We start from the raw sequence: 25,086 nt of genomic DNA, 5'->3' as shown, positions 1-25,086 counted from the left end.
TGTTTCAAGAATGGTCTAATGGCCTTGGAAATAGAGAGGGTGAAAGTTTTCTTCTTGCAAGAATGACACTGTTACTGACCATGCTCTGTGAGAAAAGAATACGAGGCAAACTATAACCTCCATTTAAATATAAGTAACGTACTCTATGGATACAACAAACATCCCGATCATCATGTAAGTCCTCTGTGAATACTTCAGTTTGCACAAAAGAGAAGGACAAAGATTTTACTGAGACTAGGAAGCAGATGATTTTCATCAGACTCAAGAGCATCAGAACTGCAATTCACTGAAGGAGCAATGGTCAAAAGAGTTTACGTAGCAATTTGCCTGTCAGCATTTAGGTCAGATTTAAGTCAAGTGAGAAGAAAACTTTAACTCTGTATTATTGTGAACCACTGTCTCAGCGTGTCTTTAAGAACAGAGAAAATATTCCTTTAATTAACACTTTCAAAAATAACTGAAGATACTGAGTAATCATGGAATTAGAAATACACATACTACTTTTTATTTAATAGAATCAGCAGAGCAATTCAGCACAGGGTGGCTTCCATTATAAAATACTTTCTCTCTATCCAATCTCAGTTTGCTTCAAAGGATATGGTTAGTCTTTCCTAAAATCACCTGTTGCTACAGGGTCAGGGGACTAACTCTAATTTCTTTAATACTGGAAAAGATCTGAGAGACTAAATTTCACGTGCTAGAAAATGAAGCAGAAAGTAATTACAACCATTCACACAATTCTTGTCTTACAGAAACAAAATCAGCAATTTTGCAAACAACTTGTTCAAATGTTTAAAATTGTTGACTGTAACTTCTAAAGCTACTAATAACAGGAAATAATTAATCTTGCCTGTTTTTTTAGGGAATCATTCTCATCCATCACAGAGTTAAATGATGACTTCAGTCTACTATTTTCCTCAGCCACTCCTCTCAAGGTTTCTTTCATTCGGTTCATTTCGGTATCATGTTGCTATAGAAATATCAAATGTTAAAGCATGATTAACAAGAGCGTATTTTAGAAATAATTCTCAACTAAGTTCCATTTTACTGTTAAAATAATAGGACAAACTTCCAAAGATCAAATTTGTAATTCTGCATGGTCCAATCTGCACATACAACCAGTAGTGAAGAAAGCAACATCCACACCACGTAGTAAGAAGAAACAGAAAGAAAAATGGGAGCCATAGGGCTTGCATATTCGGGGTTTTGACGATAATTTCACAGTGCTTCAGGGATTTGGCAATAATTGCACAGGCCACTGGGTTGCTGTAGGTGGTGCCAGGATGTCTAAACCATCCAATTCCATTATTAAATTGGGTACCATCCATATCATAATCAACTGTATCACTTCATTCCTGCCAAATGTTTGTCTAGTCTGTTCTGAAGACCTGCAAATACTGGAAGCACCAGTCTTACTGACCTCTCTGACCCAGTGGTTGACTGCTTTTGTTTTAATCTAGTTTTTCCTCATACTTACCCTGCCACTACTTCTATCACAGACATGGAAAAAAAAAAGATTAGTTTCTTTCTCTTTGTGGCAGCCTTTTATGTAGCCAAAGATTGGCATGTTCACGTGTCCCTGCATTTGTTCATCACCCTGTACGTGTACACATGATATTTCTGTTCAAATGCAATACTGCACACTCTTGCCTCTGAAGCATTGCGCTTTTCTCAGACCTACTACCTCTTCAATTTGTCAAGATCAATTTTAATCCTAACCTTCTTTTTCAGCATGCTTGAAATTCTCCCTCGCTTGCTATTCGCTTCAAGTTTAACAAGCGTGCTCTTTCTCACCATCACACTTCTCACTGAAAACACCCAATACTGGACCCAAAAGAGACTATTCCAGAATCTACTATGTACATTCCTTCAGCTGTGAAACACTGTCTCACTACACCTTACCACCAACCTTATTTCAGCTGTCATACTTTTCTAATATGATTATGAAAACGCCACGTAAAACTGTACCAGAAACAATACAGCAAAGTCTAGACATACATATAACTAGTACTCCTCTACTAGCCATGCCTGTTACCTTGTCCTAATGGAAATCACACTGATTTGACAATTTAGGATTAACACAAGCTCGTTGCCATTTACTGCAGTGTTTTTGGCATGGCACTTCGCATGGTTTGTTCATAGCTTGCCAGGACATATATTTATTTATTTAGCTGAGAACCAACATTAAGTTGATGGCTGTGTAACTCTTTCCCATTTGAAAAGAACGGCATCAGATTTTTCTAGTTGACTCCACTTGACCTCCACAAGTTTTTACAGATAACCACTAACTGCTCCTGGCTTTTCAACACTTCTCTAACCTGTGTGACACTTTTAAAGCCACTTGTGTTTTTTCTAAAGACATCTTTAAAATCACTTTTACGGATTTGAACCATCTATCTTAACACATTCCTTCCCTATTGAAAGTTGAGGTCCTGCTCCCCTGACACCTTTCTCCCTTTTTTTCCTGTATCTACATACTCCCTCAATGGCTTGTGGGAAAGGTTCATATGCACACCTCAAAGGAATTTATATTCTGATCTTATGGTTTAGACGCAGAGTACATATATTAAAGCACTTCTCTTGGCAACCTTCAGAATAACAACCAAAACTTTTTACAAGAGCTACATTCAATAGCAAGTCCCTGCAAGAACGGTGTCAATAATTACCTCCTCTTACACCAAAATCATACCATTTCATTTCTTGCCACAGCCCCCACGTTCGGTTGAACTTCGAGTGTTTTTTTTTTCCAGAAATACTCTTTGCAATTTATTATGTCATAAAATCTCAATGTGTCTTAAAGCCTTCCCAAGAAAATCTACTTCAGAAAGAGCTGATGCAAATATAATCATTTAAGTTACATACAATTAGAGATTCATCACAATTTTTTTCTCTAATAAAGGTCATATAATTTTTGCAGATTTAGAAACAAATTATCTTAATTTCCAGATTTTAACAGGAAAATGTACCTACACATCCCACAATTAAATGCACCATTTTGAACTGGAAACCACACCAAACACCCTAACAACAGTTTGTTACTTTTTATTCTCCATCTTTCATTTTGGGGTTTCAAACGCTTTAAAGAAATAAGCATTATATCCAGCAAACACGTGATGACTTAAGAAAACTACAAGCAAGTTAAAATATATGGGGAGCAATAAGAATCATTACATAAGTTATTGTACCTTATTTATAATTCCAAATCTTGCCTGAACTTCTTTCTCAGCATGTTTTATTGCAGCCAAAGCTGCTTCACGTCTGTCAAGCAATGTTTCTCGCTGAACTAGAAAATATTCTCGTCTCTGAAGTTCCAGTGCATATTGCTCCTGTGCTGAACGCTCTCTCTATGCCAAGGAAAAAAAATGTTGAAACGGCTTCAAAACATATGAAATTATCGATTTATAGTGAACTAGAATTCTTTCCTCTGCAGATATGCTTAGGTTTTGTTTTTAATTGTAGTGTTACACAATAGCTGACTAATTATAAGTATCTTAATGGCCATCTACATTCAGCTTCCTCAAACGCTAACACAAACTACTTTGATTTGTGGCAGGACTGCTTGGCCTTCCAAAATACAAAATTCAACTCTGCATGGCTGTTCGAGCAATAGCTTAGACAACTAAAAGTAGGATTTTGCTTCCAAAACTTTTGGATAATGCTATTATCTGTAAGACAAAAAATAGTCCAGTGCCCTAAACACTAGATTACTATATTGTTTCTTCAGTTAGTGGGAAGCACCCCCAGGAAAGTGGTGAGAAAAAAGATACACACAATTGTTTTGATCTCGTATGGTACAAAAGACAGTCCCAGCAGGAAATCTAGCAAAAGCACAGAAGCTGTTACAGAATAAAACCAATGCAGGCTTGGGAACTCTTTAGTTAGTGGCCCAAGCCTGCTGGTGGATAAACTGTTGGGAGTCATCAGCAGCAGAAAAGGAAAGGCAGAAGGGATGGTCTTCACAGAAGGTCAAGAGGGCAAGCACTCTTGAATGCCCAGAGTGAAGAGAATAGTTTCAGGTGCTGTCAGGAGAAGCAGTGGTTGCAGGTGTTTCTCTCCATGCCCACACTGCATCACAAAACACAACTCTTGGAGTAATAGCACTGCATTCAAACTCCCTGAAGCAGAGCAAATATCTGATCTGATCTAACCCCTACCCAAGTCAGGGCATCATTATCAAATCAGTGAACTAATTTAGGGGAAGAGGTGGATGATGACAGTGATATAGTTAGTAATTTCTGAATTCTCTGTCAAAAGTCAGAATCTTTGTAACATTACTGAGCATTACAAAATGTCTGAGGCCATTACAGTTCCTACCTGGAACTCCTGATAGGTGACACACAATTCGTTATAAATTTGACTGATGTGAGGTAGTATTAGGTCTTGCCTATTGAATTCTTGAGCTTCAGTTCCACTCTCAGTCTTCCCTACCAAACCACCAGTAATATTCTGTTCACCATTTTCTTGTGCACTTTCAGCCAAAGAGGATGGTAAGGTGTTATCTACAGAGAGAGAAAGAACACACTTTACATTAAAAATATCGTCTTAAATAAATAAAGACTGCTGATCCAAAACAGTGAACATGTATTTTAAGCATTTACAGTGACCAGTATAGAGCAAGAAATATTGAAATGAAAAATCTCCTAAAGAATTAAGGAGAAATGCTCAAAGTTTTGTTCCATGACTTTTTTTTGACTCAATCTATGCACAGACTGAAACATGATGTAGCCAAAGTTTCCTTTTTGTTATGGCTTCAGGAAAGTGATTAACTGCTGACTAGACCCTGACCTAAGCCAATTAGGCCAGTCAATTGATTTAAGCTAACTGAATGGGACTTAAAAAACTACTGGACATGGCATGAGAAATTGCTAGACAAAGAATCACAAGATGGTTTGGGTTGGAAGGGACCTTAACCACCACCCAGTTCCAAACCCCCTGCCATGGGCAGGGACACCTCCCACCAGACCAGGTTGCTCAAAGCCCCACCCAGCCTGGCCTTAAACACTTCCGGGGATGGGGCACCCACAGCTTCTCTGAGAAACCTATGCCAGTGCCTCACCATCCTCTGAGTCAAGAATTTCTTCTGTATGTCTAATCTAAACCTACCCTCTTACAGTTTAAAGCCATTCCCCTAGATTTCACAAACAGTTAAATAACCAAAATTGTCAGATAACTGAAGGGAAGTATTGGGATCTTCTAGGGAATGAAATGTTGTAAGCCCAACTGCATACTGGTACCACATAAGGCAAAGATTACTTCGGTGATGATAGCAGAAATAGAAATTTGGGTACAAAAAAAATCAGAAACATCCAGACACAATCCTGGGCAACTGTGTCTAGGATGCTTGAGCAGTTTGGACAAGGTGACCTCTTGTTTGGACAAGGTGACCTCTTGTTTGGACAAGGTGACCTCTTGTTTGGACAAGGTGACCTCTTGTTTGGACAAGGTGACCTCTTGTTTGGACAAGATGACCTCTTGTTTGGACAAGATGACCTCTTGAGGTCCCTTTCAATCTCAACCTTTCTGTGATTCTGTGAAAACTCAGGGCAATGGGGAAAAAGTAGTTAAGGATAGGTTGTGGATGGCAGGCAACTGAGGAAGAGAAAAGGGCAGACAACCAGAAGCAGCATCAAGAAAAAGGAAAAAGGTTAACAGATAAGAAATGATGTAATCAGGGCTAAGGGGTGGTACACCACCACAAGAGACAGTCCTATGGTTTATGGCCCAAGAAAAATTACACTAATTAACATAATACGCAAAATTTACATATCTAAACTATATGCAGAAGTTTGGTGCACAAAGGTATTTTGTATGAAGCAGAAGTCCTGTTCAATATCTGTCTCAGAGGCTTAACTTACCGACTAAGTTGAAAGCCAAGTTTCCGGAGTATTTGGACGCCTGATACGCAAACAAGTCTGAAGCAGTGCCTAAACAAAGTGAGAAGATTTGGTTTTCTATCAAACAGGATGGGAAAGTCAAATGTTTTTCTAGTCCTTTAGGGAAAACATTTCTAATGTCATGTAGTCAACAAGAATAAACTGCAGAAGTCTCTACAATATTCTTCCCTTCCCGTATATTTAAAGTTTGCACATCACTTCTCAGAATGACAGTAATTATATTGAAAAAAAAAGACATCTCAAGCCTGCAATACATGAACATTGCCTGTGCTGGAATCTGGCTCTTCAGCTGACCGCACGTGCGCTATAGCCTCATCAGCTGATTCAGTTGGTTCTCCTTTAGTTGTAGGCACTATATCAGTAGAACTGGTGACGTCATTCTCCTGAGATTAATAAGGAGTAAAGCAATAAAAAAAAAATAAGCAAGAAGGAGCCTAATATTCAAACCACTTTAAGTCAGGACAGTAAGGACAGTCATAATGAAGAACTCTCCCCCCCCCCCCACAGTGCTATCAGTTTCTTTAACTACAACAGCAGTACTGAAGATGCCACGAAATAGGCACCATATTAAGTTCCCTGACTCCCACTCCGCTACAGCCCTTCTAATGCTTCAGAACTGCTCATTACTCCGTTCAACGGATATTTTCAGGAAACTCTGGACAAAAACAAGCTGTGCATCTATGCAACTATGCCTCCTAGAGACAACATAGGTGGCAACAAATTCTACTGAAATTAAGGTGGGTTCAATCTGGAAACAACTAGAAACCAGGGGCCCACACTAGATGAAATTAAAGATGGCCACCTCAATTCGCATTAAAAAAAAGTTGTAAACAGCTAGGGAAAAAAATTGTTATTGGAAGCTTTCTGACAGTTTTCTTAATTTCTTTCCTGACGCTTACCACACATTGGACACTAACTTTACAAGAGACCCAAGTACCTCTGAAGCAGTATGCTTCCACAAAGATGCAATTTCTCTTTGAAATCTCTCTGAAATCAATTAATTCTTGCATACATGTTCAGAGGGACATTACTAGCCAAAGCTGTTTATATTAGGAAAACAGCTGCACCTCCTTTCTCTCCCCGAGAAACTTCAGATCTGAACCTCAGTTCCAGTGTCAAAGACTTGAGGCACAGTCAGAGGATTCAAATAACTTTTCCCCAATACATGTTTTATTCCCCACAAAGCGAAAAGTATCAGGTCTTACGAGTGTGAAAATACTTCTACAAATTCAATGACAAAAAGTTGTATAGAAATTTAGTTCATACTTCAGTGTTTTCAATTTTAATTTCTGTCTGAGAGTCTTCTGGATTATCACCCTTAGTATTACCACTAGCACCAGACACAGATGGAGAAGGAACCATCAGAGTTTCTCCTTTAGCCTTCTCCTCAGGAGCTGTTTTCTTTTCCTGAGCAGTAACACATTCTCCTTCAGTTTTCAAGTCAGTTTTGCCTGTGATGTCTCCTGCAAAGAATAAAAATTAATAGAAAAGAGCTGGTAAGGCAGCTGACTACTGAGGTAATTTTGGGCAACTATGTTATCAAATAACACCGTGATACACGGGAGAACGTAAAGTACGACTTCAGGAACTTTTCAAATAGCATCATTATTGAAAGAGCGGAAGGGTAATTCCGCTCAGGGTGGCTAAAGAATTGTCATTTTGCAATACCTGGTTTTCTATTGCTATCAGAGTTTCCATGCAACGATGTGAAGTTCAATCTTGCAACTGCCACTACTGCTAGCTTCCTTCAACATTTACTTATATTTCTGATAGCCCAATATCTACCACCTCTTTCTAGCACATAGAACCACACATCCTCAAAAAACAGACCTCCTTTGTTACAGTATCTATCCAGATACCCACTTATGCAACACTAAAGTTAGAGGCACTTCCAAAATAACCATTAGCATGAAAGCAAGCAAATTCTGTCTTCTGCACTTGTATTATTACTCTTATTATTAGGGTTAGTTGGCTGTCTGTCTCCACTTCCATACCCACTTTCAAGGGAATTTAGCAAGTATTCTTCTAAGGCTAAAACTTTCCATAAGAGACACAGCTACACTGATTCACAGTCTGCTCCAGTCGTGGCAGCACTTTCAAACATTTGCAGTGAATTAATGGTAGCCGGTCATCTTCACGATGTTTAGACTTCCCTGAGTTAGCTGAACAACAGCTCACCCCTTCTCTCCACCCGCGGCCAGTTTTCAATACTTAAACTGACAAATGACATCTGATTTACAGACTTATAATACCTGTTAATGCAGCTAGCTACTTAAAAAAAAAACAAACCAGTTTTTTCATTTATATTATAGAATCATCTGGCAATCAATTGCATAAGCGTTTAATATTTCTTTTTAAAACGTATGTTATAATTGCATTAAGTATGTCTGGACCTCCTAAACATTCTAAAGGAACAAAACATATTAAAGGAAAGGTTAAACCTCTATGTTAAAAGTATATTTTAACTGATTATTATATTTCTAAACTGAACAGAAATGCATTTAATAGAAACTAATAAAATTGCGTGTTGTACTTTGCACAATATTTGAAACTCAGTATTTATTACCTGTTTCCACACACATACCTGTATTTTGAAATGCATCAGTTCCAGAACAATTAATGGTCTTGTCTTCTATTCCTAGACCTCTTCCACTTCCAGTGAATTCTGACTTTGAATAATCAAAACATTTGGATAAAGACATAGCTGTCTTTTCCAGTAAGCTGCCTATGTCATCTGCAGAATATATAAAATAACAATAATTATATTTTGCATTTGAGAAGCTGACATTGAGAAATCATCAAGGACTTATTAGAAATGCTTGTCACGTAGTCACGTATATTACAGGAATCAAAAAATGCTGAAATGATCTGACAAATGAATAAATTATTGTAATAGCTTAAACCGATGGAAGTATTATTTAGTTTTCAGACCAAATTTGTCTTTCTGAAGTTTCACAGCTTGCCTTCATATACTAATTTATCTGTAAGTGAAGTCTAATAATACACTGTTTTTCCCTGCTGTCCATATGCAGTAGCAACACGCATTTCCCAAGAAACCCAAAGACATTCTAAATTTTAGATACATATCTTTAAATTAAAGTCAAATGTATGCAATATGAGAAGGACTGCTACCAACTACTTCAAGCAAGACTTAAACACAGAAAGGCCGGGAGACATTTCTTCAAGCATTCTTTGTGTTCCTCATGCAGTAGTTAATATTCCCAAGCTGGCTCCCAAATATCAGAAATCCCCGTTCAAGAGTGTCTACTTATTTAAAATGAAAAAATAAAAGTACTTAAAATAAACTTAGGAATAATACAGTTTTAGTGCGCATTTATCTCGAAAAAGACATCCAAGCACCATTGTTTGGTATTACCATCGTATATTTTGGAGCCTTCACCTTGATATTTCTTTTGCGTTGGTCCTGAAAGGTTATCGTACAAGAAAGCACAAAGACATTTAGCATAACCAGGATTTTCAGTGACAATGTATGTCACGACTTGCTTATTTAGCAGCTAAAATGCCTTGTTACAGAACTCTTATTATAAATTGTACCACTGAAAATGGAAGTGTTTTTTTTTTTTTTCTGCAGCATATACATGTCAATGACAACCATTCATATAAACATCATAGAATATCCGAGTTGGTAGGGACCAAGAAGGATCATCGAGTCCAACTTCTAAAGAAGCAAATGTATTCCTCACAGACTGATAAGGCAATACTGATAGTGTTACATGTAAAAACATTTGAGATACCATCAGATACAGTGATGAGGGTGACACAAAATAAGGGCATAAAAACAGAATTAGATAATCATGTAAACAGCTCCATCTATCCTCACATCTAGGCTTTTCATATCAATGTTTCTAGCTCTACTTTTTCCTTTTAACTTGTAGTCACATACTGAAAAAAAAAAGAATGACAGAAGGGTTCGGAGGTTGGACTCGATGATCTTGAGGTCTCTTCCAACCTAGAAATCTGTGATACTGTTAGATTATATGCAAAATCAGTTAAGCATACATTAGAAGAGATCAGACTTGAAGCAGTTTTCATCATCTTAGTTGTATTTCACTGCCTCTCTCTGCTATCCTTTAAAAGCAATTAACTACAATATTTTCTTAAATACTGCTTTATAACAAAGTAACAAAAAGCTTTGGAGAAACCAATCTAGCATTTTCTCTCATGCAAGCCTTACACTTTAAAGTCTCAGCAATAGCTTTCTAAAGATCAGTTTTGAAAACTACTTGTTGTTCCAGAAAGACAATTCTGTAACTTAAAGGAGAATGTTTCTCAGGAAGAACACAGCATCAACAGCACCACCAAATGCTACCTGAGTTCTATTAAAAGGAAACAGGACAAGTTGTTCTGGAGGAAGTAAGGCCAGATACATCCAGATTTTAGCTGTTAAAGAACAGAAATCTTCACCTCACGTTTGGGAGGGCTCCCGATCCTAGACAGCAATCATTAAAATGGCAAGATACTGAGGAGGTTCGACTTTTCAGAAAAAAAAAATCTGAATTCATTTAATGATTCCCAGGACCCATCTGAACCCCCAACCCAACTATGTGTCTAGCCCAAATCCAGCTTGCTGTCTCTCTCAATCTCTGATTGCTTGTGGGTGTTTTTACAAGATACAACTTCCCTCGCAGCACGAGTTTGGATGCTTACTGTCTGTCTATCCTCTGAGCACACTGCAAGCATTTGACCCATGGAACACCAGTGCAAGAGAACAACCCTAACACTTGTCTCAGATAAAAGACAAAATTAAAGTGTCTTCCTACAGAGTGTCAAAGGCTTTTGAAACACAAACATGGGAGGGGTCTTTGTTGCTAGACTATGGACAGATCAATTTCCTAATCCACCATGCAGAGCCATAAATGCTTGTGTCAGTACTAATGGAAACTGAAGAATCATAATCCACTTCATTTATTCATACTGGTGCAATGGACCTTGCCTTCTCTGGTGCTTTACATTAACATGTAACATTGCAAGGGAAATGATAGCCATCGTAAATTGGTCTGGTCCCTGTGGCAGTCTCTTATGAACTACGGGCTTGATTCTTTGCTTGGCTAGATATGAAAGTTTCCTGCTCCTTGAAAAAGCCTGACCACTAGGCTTCAGGAAAACTCACTAACACTGCCAGCACGTTTTAACGGCAGCAATTGCTGTAGCAGCAGGAGATAGGAAAGAAATGAGTTATGCATATGCTTCATACATGACTTAAAACTTCTAAGACGATCCAAGTGTTACTACACCCAACCGGCAGATGAGTTTTATGAGTTTTAAGCAAAAACGAAGCACCAAGCCGCTCAGGCTGCATTTTGGGGATGCTTACAACCTGGGACGGCAGATTGCTGGGGAAAGAACAAGTTCAGACCAGGATGAGACCCCAGGGTTCTGGATCCCACCCGCCCGTTCCACCACGCGGCTCCACGGCGGCCGCAGCCCCTCGGGGCAGGCAGAGGACCGGCTTCCCGCTGCCTTTTCCCCCGGCCCTCTCAACGCCCGCCCCGGATCCCCGGGCCTCGCCACGGCTGCGCCCGCCCTCACTGCGGCCCTGCGCGCAGGCGCAGGAGGCGGCGCTGGCGGCGCCCGTTGGGGCCGGGGCCGCGGCGGGCGGAGCGTGGTTAAGGGGAACAACGCCGACTCCTCCTCCCGTTTTGTGGAACTGAAACACGGGAGAGCACAGGAGCGGCTTACTGTTGGGTTACAGCTCAATATAATGGAAACACGGGTCAAGTTTGTGCGCTAGGGGCTTACAGTGTAATGCTTATGTAAGCAGCATTCCCTCGAGAGGCTGAGGGAAGGGTTACTCTCGCTTTCCTCAGAAAAAAAGCATGACAGAAATATGTAGTGTCTATTATCATCTCTAACTTATATACAAATGGTTATTTTGAAAAAATACTGACAGTCCTGGCGCTGAGATGTAAGGTGGAAGTTAAAATAACTTACCCATGCACATTCACCCCTCTATACCACAGCTTTCCAGATAACACTCAAGTAGACAGTTGTCACTAAATGTTACCAGCCACTTTAACATACCAGATACAAAAAAAATGTGTGGGTCTGGAAGGTAATTTCCCAAGCAAGTATGAACTAAATCCTGTGTCCAAGACTGCGCATAAGAACTGCTCTTTACCTTTCAAAATACTCAAGTGCCAAAGAGCCTGCAGACAGCACAAATAGCATCCACCTGACCAGCACCTGACCAGCTGCCTCAGCTTGCTCACTGCTCATCAAAACGAGCATGCTTCATGAACATGCTGCAGTGAGCTTCATGAGCTCACTGCTCACAAAGTTTCGAAGGCCTTCACTTTACTGACCGTCAATTAGCACAGATAGATTATCAACATCAATTAGCATACAATTAGCATGTTCAAAATAAGTATGCAACACATTATGCAAATTGCTTTTCAACAAGCCAAAGTGAAGACAATAGTTATTTTAACAAGACTAAGATTTAATTTTTAAAATTTGACATTCAATACAAATATGTCATGATAACACAAATACACCCAAAATATGCCAGTGTCTGAACTTATTTAACATGCAAAAAAATCAATTAGAACACAAAAAACAACCATAAGCTGTAATTTTACATTTATACATCAGAAGTGTCCTTTTTAGAGAAGCGTCCTTTTTAGAGAAGCTGAAATAATTAATCAATAACATCTAAATACTAATTTATACTGCTAGAACATCTGTATACTCAAAAGCCAGAATTCTATATTTGCCCACAGTCTGTAATGACAACTCTTCCACTTACTAACCCTTTGGGAGAACCAAAGGATTCGATCTTTTTCACAACATCCATTCCATCTTTCACAAAACCAAACACCACATGTTTAAAGTCCAAGTGTTCTGCTTTTTTGAGAGTTATGAAGAACTGAGAGTTATTTGTATCCCGACCCCTATTTGCCATTGACAGCAATCCAGGACCAGTGTGCTTCACCTCAAAGTTCTCATCTTCAAATGTATCTCCATAAATTGACCGTCCACCTGTTCCATCATGGTTAGTTATATCACCTCTCTTAAAAAAAAAAGGCACAGCATTTATTCAAATCCCAAAACACCAACCAATAGCACAGTTACATTCTCTTCCAAAATAGAAGAGTTTCCATTCAAAAAACACAGGTAAAACCTCATTCTTAGTTATCACAAGTACCATATTTACTTGTATATAAGGCTTTCCAGCTTCAGCAGCTTTGCTCATGGTAAAAAAGCATTACTGGGATGTTTCTCATTTATTCTGAACACAGCATTTTATCTTCCTGTTCCACATGGCAACTACTCTAAGCTGGTCATTTCCACTGTCTGCTTCCTGCTTCACTCGGCCCTTACAACTGGCAACCACAATTCTCTCTATTCTCAGTCCCTGCAGGCACGAAACTGACCACCCAAAAAAGGTCATGTTACCACTGATCAGTACTTTCCTGTTTCTGTGCAGAAAGTTTAAAGAAAAGAACAATAAAGGTCATACTTCAGATTCAGTTAATACCCAATCAAGACTGGAGAGTTTTTTACTCTGATGACAAGCCATTCGTATATTACTATCCATTTCTGAATGTGGAAAAGATTGTGCCCTGTCTTGAGGGATGTAGCGTTATGCAAAAGCACTATTGTAGCATGTAAGGAATTTGGATTATTTTACCTGTTTTAAGCCATTATACCTCATATTGAATATTTGGAAGAATTTTTGGAGTGAAGGGAAGGTATACGTGAGCAGATATCAATCTCCTAAACCTTCAGAAATTATGGAGAACTTGCTAGTGCTACTAAATGCACACAAAGATTTAACAGCAATGCTGCTCACATCGGGATTCACGAGCAATGCAGGAGGATATACTCAGTTTTCATTAAGAGTTTTTAGGACAAAGCCACTGCATGATACGAGAAATAGAAGACCTTTTTAGACTGAAATTGGAGTATCTAAAATATATGGAATATTGATTTTGCAGTGCAGGTCATCTGAAATATAAAGTGTTCTTCAAAAGGTGGAAAGTAAGTGTTCTTAGCAGGTGAGCATATGGAAGCTCCTCTCTTTGGAAAGAGACGGCTCTGAATGTTCGTTTTGGGAAGCCTTACTTTCCTTGCTGCTTCTGTTCAGCAACAGGCCCCTTGTCTGTGGGAAGAAGAAATCTCTATCTCCATTATTTCTTCTACACTAAAATGGCAGCACTAATCAACACTAAAGCATCAGGCAGCTGGCAAACACAGTTAAAGAGCATTCAGCTTAGGGCAGTACATGCTGCTTACACCATTGCTCATCTCCTTGCAGGGAAAGGAGAAGAGTATCTTGGACTCTAGATTTGTGCTGCCACCGAGCATGTGCTATCCTGTGATTTTTGTAGTGGCACTGTTAGACCAGATGGGTTTCGTTCCCTCAAGAAGTCTTCACGTTATGCCTACCTGACACACAAAGTCAGAAACTATTCTGTGAAATTTGGTGTTCTTAAATCCAAATCCTCTCTCTCCTGTGCACAGGGCCCTGAAATTTTCAGCTGTTTGAGGGACAATATTTGAAAACAGCTCCATGGTTACACGTCCTAAAGGTTTGTCATCAGCAGAAACTTCAAAATAAACAATGGGGTTGGTGTCCTTTGACAGTCCTGCTGGCAGTCCCTTCTTCAGTTTTGACAAGCTTTGCTGGCAGTCTTCAAATATCTTCTTGAAAGTAGCAGCCATTTCTTGACTTTTAAACCTCACTGCAAGTTGTTCTACTTTTATTTCTCCATCTGAAAATAAATCCAAGAACAGGTTTCTTTAGCTCTAATTCCAAATAGTCAGATACAAGTAGCTTTTGTTTGGTATAGTCTCCTCAGAAAAAAGCCACACAAAGATCTTTTAAAAAAGTGAAAAAAACACCAAAACAACCCACCTGCATAATCCGTGGCTGTCCAAATTAAAGCATTGTTTGATGTATCTGAAGGTACTAAATTCATTTCTTTGGTGATAACATGGTTTGCACACACTTTAAGAACTTGTTCCCTTCTCATTAGGACTCTGTAACATTTCTTCTGTGTATGGAAGAGGATCTTTATCTCTCCAACACCACGCTCCTTCCACTGAGTAGCATCTCTATCCCATCTATAAAGTTTGGCTCTCTCTTTGAAAAGAATTTCTTCATCTTCTTCTCCTGATTTTACTTCCACCTAGAACACAGCACAGTAGAGTACCTATGATTTCCCAGAACTGCTGCCACCAGCAGGATTACATCTTACACACTTATTATGATTCTGACATATTACAATGGGAAATTATTCCATGTTTTCCTTTCTTGAATGGTTTTGTGCCAACAGCTCTACAGACCTTCATCATACACTGAAATAAAACGCCTGAGCTTTTCAGAATTTAGGAGCCCAATGAGCCCCAGTGTTTGAAATGAATTCTAGCACTGCAACACTACTTCCCTGTGCTGCACGAGGTTTTACCTTTTGTGTGCATTTTTCTTTTTTAAGAAAGCTACCAATTGTTCTGGCATGTTCCCCCGGAAAATTTCATATGTGCCGACTGATGTGCACACTGAGAAGTGAGAATATAGTGCTATTAGCATTCCAGGTGTTACCTTTTCAAGATTGTTAAAGAACTTAACATTTGCATCTGAACAGAATAAATATCAACTGTGAATAGTAAATTGAGGGCTGACAGCTGTATCTCCTTGTCACTTTATGTATGCATATTACCTGTCTCTAACATTCTTTAGTTAAGACATCTTCCAAAGATATGGAAGACTTGAGAGAACTGGAGAAATAAGTGACAGAGAAGCTTTTCTGAAGGGAGAAGTGACATTGAAGGAGAAATGAAACATCAAGTAAGGCAAGAAAGAAAACAACAAGAGTCCTAATATAACAAACAGATGAGGAAAGGCACACAATTTTTTTTAAGAAGGAAGGAAGGCACGTTACAAACTACGTCAGATTAGCTGTTCAAATTATAGGATACTAAATATTGTTTATTTGTGCTGTGGCAGTCTTCTTTAATAATTACACCGATCTGGAATTAAATTTTATTCTTTATAGAAAGACAAGCTATAACCATCTCGAACTTTTTACATCTTGTTATACACACTAAGGCTAAATACCAAATCCAGACACAAGCAACTGCATTAAGCCTCAAGAAGTTACAGAAGGCTACCTTAAGTTAAGCTTTACTGAAGTTTAAGGCTTTACTTCTTGAAAAACTATTTCTTTTTGAATTAAAAATAGTTTCCTTAGCCTTGTGCAGTTAATTGTGCTAGACCTTTAATGCTCAGTGATTCTAGAAGCCTCTCACCTAGCTTAGAGCAAAAATTTCAAATTGGGTGGCTTTCAGAGAACTGAATCTACAAGTCATCAATAAAAAATCCTAACTGAGTTGCATTAGCAGTGACAATTGTTCAAGCCCCCCCAACACACCTTGTTTTTCAAATATGCTATAATAAATCAAATTTACCTTTTAGAAGTTACTTGTACAAATTTTCATGATCTACACTGAGTCAAGATATAATAACCTGAAATTTTGTATCATTAACTGATGCACCAGATACTTTCCCCCAGCGAGAAGTTGTACCACCAGAATTTCAAACAGCAGGAGATTCTACACAGGCAGCACAAGAAAAAAGGACCGAAGCACAACAGACAGAAAGCATAAGAAGTCAAGGAAAGCATTTATAAAAATTTTCTTTGTTAGCAGATATGCTTATCTTAATGTTCTTTTATATTCTGGAAGTTTCTTTACCTCTGGTAAGGAAACAATGGGCTCAAAGTGGATATCATCATTATGTACGACTTCATCACCGCTATCATCTTCATCTGCTTTGCTGGTTGTCTGTGCTCCAAATACGGTTGCTCCAGTATTTGCCCACTTGAAATCTTTATCTACAGTTAAGAGACTTGCATTTTAAACATTTTGCTGAGAAGTAAAGTTACACAAATTTACGTAACTTGACAATATGCGGAAGCTTGGTGCACAAAGGTATTTTGTATGAAGCAGAAGTCCTGTTCAGTATCTGTCTCAGATGCTTAACTCACCTTTTGACCCAAAAGCAAAGTCTCCAGAGTTTCTGGAAGCCAGATCTGCAAATGACAATTCTGAGGTATTGCTGAATCCAAATGAGATGGTTTTGTCTTCTATCAAACAAGATGGGAAAGTCAAATGCTTTTCTAATCCTTTAGGGAAAACATTTCCAATGTCATGTAGTCAACAAGAATAAACTGGAGAAGTCTCTACAATATTCTTCCCTTCCCATAAATTTAAAGTTTACTGTCATTCTGAGAAGTGATGTGCAATTATATTTAAAAAGAAGAGATCTCAAGACCTAGTTCAGTTCAGCATGCCACTTCTGTGCAGATCCACAGAGCTTTAATAAGTACTCACATGGCATTTAACAATAAACCAACAGCATTGCTCTGGAGCAGTCTCATTTGACCATATAAGAATTTGAAACACTGAAATACTTTCATTCCCCTTCATGTTTTCACTAGATTGGTACTCACGCTTCAAATTCAATATCGGTACTACATCTGTTCAATGCAACAGCTAGATTAGATAAACTGTTCTACAGGAAAAGCATACTTAAGCTCCTAAAAAGACAACAATATACGTACCCCTGACTTTACCTTGTGTTGACTCTGAAGAATCTGAATTACTTTCTTTTTTAGTTGTCAGGTTTACAGGTTTGTCATCACCTACTGATAAAGCCTGCAATACATTAACATTACCTGTGCTGGAATCTGGCTCTTCAGCTGACCGCACGTGCGCTATAGCCTCATCAGCTGATTCAGTTGGTTCTCCTTTAGTTGTAGGCACTATATCAGTAGAACTGGTGACATCATTCTCCTGAGATTAATAAGGAGTAAAGCAATAAAAAAAATAAGCAAGAAGGAGCCTAATATTCAAACCACTTTAAGTCAGGACAGTAAGGACAGTCATAATGAAGAACTTCCCCCCCCCCCACAGTGCTATCAGTTTCTTTAACTACAACAGCAGTACTGAAGACGCCACGAAATAGGCACCATATTAAGTTCCCTGACTCCCACTCCGCTACAGCCCTTCTAATGCTTCAGAACTGCTCATTACTCCGTTCAACGGATATTTTCAGGAAACTCTGGACAAAAACAAGCTGTGCATCTATGCAACTATGCCTCCTAGAGACAACATAGGTGGCAACAAATTCTACTGAAATTAAGGTGGGTTCAATCTGGAAACAACTAGAAACCAGGGGCCCACGCTAGATGAAATTAAAGATGGCCACCTCAATTCGCATTAAAAAAAAGTTGTAAACAGCTAGGGAAAAAAATTGTTATTGGAAGCTTTCTGACAGTTTTCTTAATTTCTTTCCTGACGCTTACCACACATTGGACACTAACTTTACAAGAGACCCAAGTACCTCTGAAGCAGTATGCTTCCACAAAGATGCAATTTCTCTTTGAAATCTCTCTGAAATCAATTAATTCTTGCATACATGTTCAGAGGGACATTACTAGCCAAAGCTGTTTATATTAGGAAAACAGCTGCACCTCCTTTCTCTCCCTGAGAAACTTCAGATCTGAACCTCAGTTCCAGTGTCAAAGACTTGAGGCACAGTCAGAGGATTCAAATAACTTTTCCCCAATACATGTTTTATTCCCCACAAAGCGAAAAGTATCAGGTCTTACGAGTGTGAAAATACTTCTACAAATTCAATGACAAAAAGTTGTATAGAGATTTAGTTCATACTTTAGCGTTTTCAGCAGTAACACATTCTCCTTCAGTTTTCAAGTCAGTTTTGCCTGTGATGTCTCCTGCAAAGAATAAAAATTAATAGAAAAGAGCTGGTAAGGCAGCTGACTACTGAGGTAATTTTGGGCAACTATGTTATCAAATAACACCGTGATACACGGGACAACGTAAAGTACGACTTCAGGAACTTTTCAAATAGCATCATTATTGAAAGAGCGGAAGGGTAATTCCGCTCAGGGTGGCTAAAGAATTGTCATTTTGCAATACCTGGTTTTCTATTGCTATCAGAGAGTTTCCAAGCAACAATGTGAAGTTCAATCTTGCAACTGCCACTACTGCTAGCTTCCTTCAACATTTACTTATATTTCTGATAGCCCAATATCTACCACCTCTTTCTAGCACATAGAACCACACATCCTCAAAAAACAGACCTCCTTTGTTACAGTATCTATCCAGATACCCACTTATGCAACACTAAAGTTAGAGGCACTTCCAAAATAACCATTAGCATGAAAACAAGCAAATTATCTTCTGCACTTGTATTATTACTACAGAGACCAAGTACTTTTTTCCTTATTGAACAGCATTAACTCACATGCTTATAATCTAAGTCTACTATCAGCAGAATTAAACATTCAGAGCTGTAGACAAGTTGTTTTTTTTTTCTTTTGGTCTTTCAAAGGCATCTTGCAAAGCTCAGCTCTTCGTATTCAGAAGAAAGGCAGGAGTTTCCAGGTAAGAAGACAGTTTGATGTTCTTGTTTAAAGGCCCTCTAAAATGTTCTTTTCATTCAGGTACCACTTACTGATAACAATTCAACATACTGAGGTTAAAGATGCATTTTAAGCTGCAGCTTTTCTGATTCCAGTGCAAGTGTTCCTAAAACTATCTCAGGAAAAATCAAATTAACCTCAGAGCCCGGGTGTCCTCTAGATTTAGAGCTTAAATCTCAGTATAAAAAAAGTTACCTGTTGTGTTTTCAGGCATATCTTTTGCAGAACCCTGCAATTTCCTTTTCTTTTCTTGATAGAGTCTTCCATTAAGGTTCTTAACAGCTGTTTCATAGTCTTCATCTTAAGTATAGGAAACAAATGTAAGTTCTCAGGCATCGTCCAAGTACAGAGAAGTCTGTTAAGCCCTTCAGACTCACAAGCCTAGCAAGCACACACAACTTCTGCTAATGTTTAAGTTTCACTCACCAGCAAGTAAGCCTTCACTTCCTATTTTGCATGTGTGTGCTTTGGTGCACTCTTGACTCTTTTTCAGTCTAGATGTGTGGCATGGGTTTCATGCTTTCAGAAAATCTATTTCTTATTAATTTTATTAAGAGTACCACTAAACACAATTGGGAAGGGAGATGGAAGATCTTTTGTATAAAATCAAGCAAGCCTAGATCTTTGTGGGAGGCTGCTCATCATCTCTTATTTCCTGTTCAGTGAAACGCTTCAGAACTGCAATTTAACCAATTGCTACTGAGTAAGTTAAGAGGAATTTAGTTGTATACAACTAGAGTTGATGTAAAATATTCAGTTTCTCTGTTAAGAATTTGCTTTAGAATAAAGAGAAACCAGTCTACCATTTATGGAACCTGAGCATTTTTATTTTTGATAAAGGCTGCCTACCACTTGACTCTCAAAATACTTAGAGATACGCCTCTTGCTCGAATATTTATGTAGTCTTACCTAACCAACTACATTAGCAATGAGTCAGAGCACCCATATAGCACCAATGCAAATTCCTTTTTGTCATTCCTGGCCCTCCCTTGTTCTGTCCTGAAGACTCAAATGTACATCTTTGGCACAAACGAAGATAACACAAACATTACCGCCCATCAGTCCAAACTAGTATTAGAGCGTCTATTGGTTTTAATAGTATTATACCCTTTCCCAACAAAAAGGCAACACAAAGATCAATTTTGACACTCCTTACCATCATCCTCCTCACTCACGTATCCAGGCTTATTCTTATAGCAGAAGAATGTTGAAGGTAGTTTAAGAAAGCCAGCAAGAGCTCTCTGCTCAGGGGTAGGTGTTAACTCGTAAACAATTATAACCTCATCAGTTGGAAGATCATCTTCTGGCACTGTCTTCTCAGCTTTGTACAGAAAATGAACAAAGCATTAAAACTAAATTAGTTTAGAACAGGCAGCAACATTAGTCCAACACTGCCATTATTACAGAGCTGACTTAATTCTTAGGTGGTTAGAAACATACATATTCGGAGCCTACATATTTTTATTCAACCACAGGAAACAACAGTTAAAGTTACAGAATGCTAGGACAAAGCATGCTAGAACTTAATAATTTCTGAACTGCATGCCGAACTACGACCTGTTCTATTGCCTTTGAAATTCAAGCCTCAGATCAGTATCAAACCTGCATTTTTATATTGTTAGAAGGATTATTTATGTCCTTACACCAAAGGAAATAAGATTATGGAAAAAGAGCCATATAGGTGTCATCCAGAGAGGTGGAGAGGAAAAATGCAGGACTGAAAAAGAAAACGTAAAGCCACCTACAGCAACATGTACTATTGAATTGCTTCAAGTGTTTGAAGTTCCAGAAAATATTAAATAGCAACTGAGCAGGACTTATTTCAAATTAGTTAATAAAAAGCTCAAATTTCCCATAAGTAATCTCAACTTAATTACCATAGCAGCTGCTGCTGAAACTTTTAGTGTTTTAAGAGTAATCTCATAGCTTCACGTTACTGGAATAACAAAATACTGCTATCAGCGTAAAGTTTAACTAGCTTTCCCAGCAAGGACAAATACTATTGCTGATTTTATTATACAATTTCTTCTGCTCTCTCCTTCAACATCAAATTGCCTATTCCACTTTCACTGAATAAACACTAATAATCGAAGGTTAAAGCTAATAATCTCACATCTTTATGCATAATAGAATAGAAGCAAAGAGGAAGGATGCATCAGTTTAAGGGTCACATGTGGAGTTCCTTTCACTTGTTTTTGTTTAGAGGGGTAATTTACAAAGTAAAGGCTTAAGAGAAACACATTGGTTAACTATTAATAAGAATTACCCCATAAGCACATCAATATCCATATATCATCTGTTTCCAAGAATCATTTGATTGCTTTAATAAGTCAGCCCACTTGATAACACAATAACATACTGCACTAGAGGTCTGCACTAAGATAGTCAGCAGAATTTGAAGTGGGCTCTCAAAAGCTCACTGTTCTTTTCATAATAAAATATTCGCCAGCTTTGTGGCACAACGTAGTCAAGGTGGAACCTAAAGCTTCAGCTAGGAATTAATCAGTTCCTGAGGAACACTGATTTTCCTGCTCAAGCATTTTGACATTCATTTCTGCAAAAAGAGACAGGGAGAGAAGATAAATTTAGTGTTCCTAGACATGCCCCGATACTCTGGCACAACTGACATATTAAAATAAAGCTGCTTTTTAAAAGTAGCTTTCCCATTTGTATCTTCCAGCAGAGTAAAAGCAACCTAAGTAGTACTAGAATAAAAGCAGCATTCGAAGTTCTAAGCCCCAGTTCAATTATAAGTGCTTTTGCAGTGTTGCCTGCTCCACATTTGTCCCAGCTGATTAACTTCTAATCAAGGGGAGTCAATCACTTCAGGTTCCTAATATAGCATAGAGAGAAGCTCAAACTCATAGCCAGCAGTCTTATCTCAATAGCTCTTCTGAGCCTGTATAAAGTAAATGCAGTACTGTGTTACAAAGGTAGGCAGGTATGCTGCCTGCTAGCACATGCTTTATTCATTCAGATTAGTTAAGCAAGTGTCTCACTTTGGTTGAGTAAATATAAAAACTGAATAAAACAAACGTCAAGAAGTCAGTTCAGATCAATACACAGGTAAAGTTCTTCACACGTTGATCAAACACTGATTACAATCCCAGCAATCCAAACATCCACTTGAAGTGACAGAACACTTGAGCAACAGAAAGGATTACAATGTGCATTTGCCCTCAGAATATGAAGACTGAGCGAGATGTTCATGGGATCACTTAAATCAGTTTCTACTCAGCCTCTCCACAAGAAAGTTAACTTTGCTTATTTAAAATTGCTGCAAACAGATTAAATGTATTTTCACAGGCTGCGATGAAAACAGTGCCATGCACACATACAGTATATTCCTAAAAGGCTGTTGATTTTGGGATGATACAGCTTTCTACTCGGGGAAAAAAATCCACACAGTTGTTAGTATATGGAAGGAACAGAAAGAGCAATACTGCGCACAACAGTTGGAAGCAGTTTCACTGATGTATTACATTTTTGCTTTTATTTCGTCTTTGATATAAAGATCATGTAGATGTAAATATCTAGCTAGTCACAATAATTGTTTTGTCCCCCCATACATATCAGCGAGTATCTGCTAAATATAAAAATACTGAAGTTTAAAACTTAACACATGCAATTGACTTAACTATGAATTAAAATTGTTAAAATACTTGAGAAAAGCTCATGAGAAGAGCCAAAGAAAAAGCTAAGAAAAAACTAGTTGTTTCGCACCTCAATGGAAAATGACTTATGAGGTTAAATTTCTTTTGAACATTGCCCTAGCAAAACTCAGAAACCATTCCCTGAAAGATGTTCCCCATGAGAAACTCAAATTATATTTATGTAGACTTGAAAAGCTAATTCGGACAGGACTTAAAGTCATTTGCTATTAAGCCAGTCAGAGCTCAAAACCAAAACCAAAACCTACACTGAAGGTAACACCAACTGTAAATAAAGCAAGGTATATAACCATACCCTAGTTATCAGGAAAGCAGAAATGAAGAACTGTCTGAAGTACCAGAAAGGCATATGATTTTTTATTTCATTTCTTTAAAACACCTTCCCTGTTCCCAATATAAAAACAAAATGAATTCAAGGCAGCAAGAGTTCTTGCATTTATGCATTAGCTCAGAATGCTAATTCACTTTATTTTATGGACATTCAATGATGAAAATGAAATCAAATTATTAATAGACTCGTGGATGCCTAAAAACACAGAACATTTGACTCTCAATCAGATATGCAGAAGGTGGACATGAGTTCAGCGTTTGAATAAGAATAGCTTCTCTAGAAATACTAAGCTGGAAAAACGGTGTTTGAAATGACTTTGACAGTTTTTAACAGTCTAAGACACTAACTTTAGAAGACTATCTTGTGCAAGCTACAATAAAAATTTGTTTTTGAAAATTAAACTGCTCTTGCATAACTGCACTAGCTTGAGTATGCTTCCAGCAAGCCTAACTTAGGAGAAGTACTGTTTTTAACATCTTATGATGACACAATCAAGCTGTAAGGTGTAATTTTGGTTAAGGGTTCTGCATGTAAACAAGATGGTTACATCAGCAAAAGCTTTTTGGCTAGCTAAGGTGGACTTCGTATTATACATGAAGCACGTACATGTAAACAGTAGCTAAATTTGGCTCTCTCATCTCTGCCTACGCCTTGTTTTTAAAATTGCAGAAGTTAACATTGATAATAAGGAAACTGAATTAAGCATTTCCAGCACATAACTTGAATATATTTTAAGTTTTACTAGTTAACATGTCTAGAAATCTTCAAGCATATTTCACTGAAGTGGAAGACCTCAGGTGGGAAGAGAGTCACACTTTAAAAATAAAAAAAAGAATATAATTCCTTTGCTAAAAGAGAATTTTATAGATGCAGCGTGTGTGTGTTCAGTAAGACTGTGAAGTGCAAGGCAGGTTTCTAAATACCCTTAAAAAGTAAGGCAAACAACAGCCAAAAGCATAAAAAAAGACCATCCATCGTGCTCACACATCAAAGGCATTCTCTTACCTGACAAATACAGTAGTCAGACACAGAATTTTAAGTACTCTCTTCCAGCACGCATGTTAATTGTAAGGATTACTAAGCCAACTGCTGTGCTACAGTTGGGTTACTGTCCATGCCTGCTAAAGTGTTTTTATCACACATTCAGTGCAGCGTGTAAATACCTTTACTGTCAGGTTGCAAGGAAGGTGTGCTTGTCCAAAAGGCCATTGGATTAGATTTAAAAAGGCTAAAATTAAATCCTAAAAAATAAATTGTTTGGATGTAAGTGTTTAACTGTACTTTTAAAGAGGGGAAAACACACTTACCTATGCTTTGGAAGCATTCTGTAGTTATGTGTCACAGTAGGAAAATTCATGTTTAATGCTATACTAGCTTACCGTACTCACCTGAATAAACTGTAGCTAACATCTCTGCCACCACACTTTATTATACTTTAGTTAAGAAACAGTTTGTCTTCATAAATCTGAGACTAGTATGCAAATTATATACTATCATCTGGTTAAACAGTCTTGCAATGGTAGGAAGCAGTGCATGAAATCAAAGAGAAGTACCATACCATTAAAATGCTAGTGTGGTGGTTTTACCCTGCTGGGCAGCTAACCCACCACAACCCCTCCCCTCACTCCCCCCTCCTCAAAAGAAGGGGAGAGAAGAAAGTATGCTGGAAAGAAAAAGAGATATATTATTGAGACAAAAAAAGTTATGTGAGTAGCATT

The 25,086-nt window shown here is 38.1% G+C and overlaps 1 protein-coding gene across 3 annotated transcripts in view; it reads right to left on the bottom strand.

The window, feature by feature from the left end:
• Window positions 1-808: 808 nt before the first annotated feature.
• The window catches only part of LOC310892155 (E3 SUMO-protein ligase RanBP2-like), a 42,095-nt gene continuing 17,817 nt past the window's right edge, over window positions 809-25,086 (bottom strand). The window contains exons 21-29 of one of the 3 annotated variants that reach the window (XM_083819531.1): window positions 20,523-20,687; window positions 19,562-19,666; window positions 18,591-18,655; window positions 17,594-17,711; window positions 16,904-17,002; window positions 16,611-16,750; window positions 14,773-15,046; window positions 14,304-14,629; window positions 12,333-12,924 (exon numbers count right to left, since the gene is read on the bottom strand). In XM_083819531.1, coding sequence (XP_083675657.1) covers window positions 12,619-12,924; window positions 14,304-14,629; window positions 14,773-15,046; window positions 16,611-16,750; window positions 16,904-17,002; window positions 17,594-17,711; window positions 18,591-18,655; window positions 19,562-19,666; window positions 20,523-20,687 — 1,598 coding nt within the window. In that variant the 3' untranslated portion in view covers window positions 12,333-12,618. Of the gene's footprint in view, window positions 971-3,185; window positions 3,345-4,314; window positions 4,500-5,855; window positions 5,925-6,148; window positions 6,278-12,332; window positions 12,925-14,303; window positions 14,630-14,772; window positions 15,047-16,610; window positions 16,751-16,903; window positions 17,003-17,593; window positions 17,712-18,590; window positions 18,656-19,561; window positions 19,667-20,522; window positions 20,688-25,086 lie in introns of those variants that run through there. The other 2 variants (XM_083819532.1, XM_083819533.1) reach the window with 2 other exon arrangements.

The sequence above is a fragment of the Anser anser genome, assembly GCF_964211835.1.
Source record: "Anser anser genome assembly, chromosome: 1".
Taxonomy (NCBI): domain Eukaryota; kingdom Metazoa; phylum Chordata; class Aves; order Anseriformes; family Anatidae; genus Anser; species Anser anser.
The sequence above is the reverse complement of the archived record's forward strand: the minus strand, read 5'-3'. Positions and strand labels throughout refer to the sequence as shown.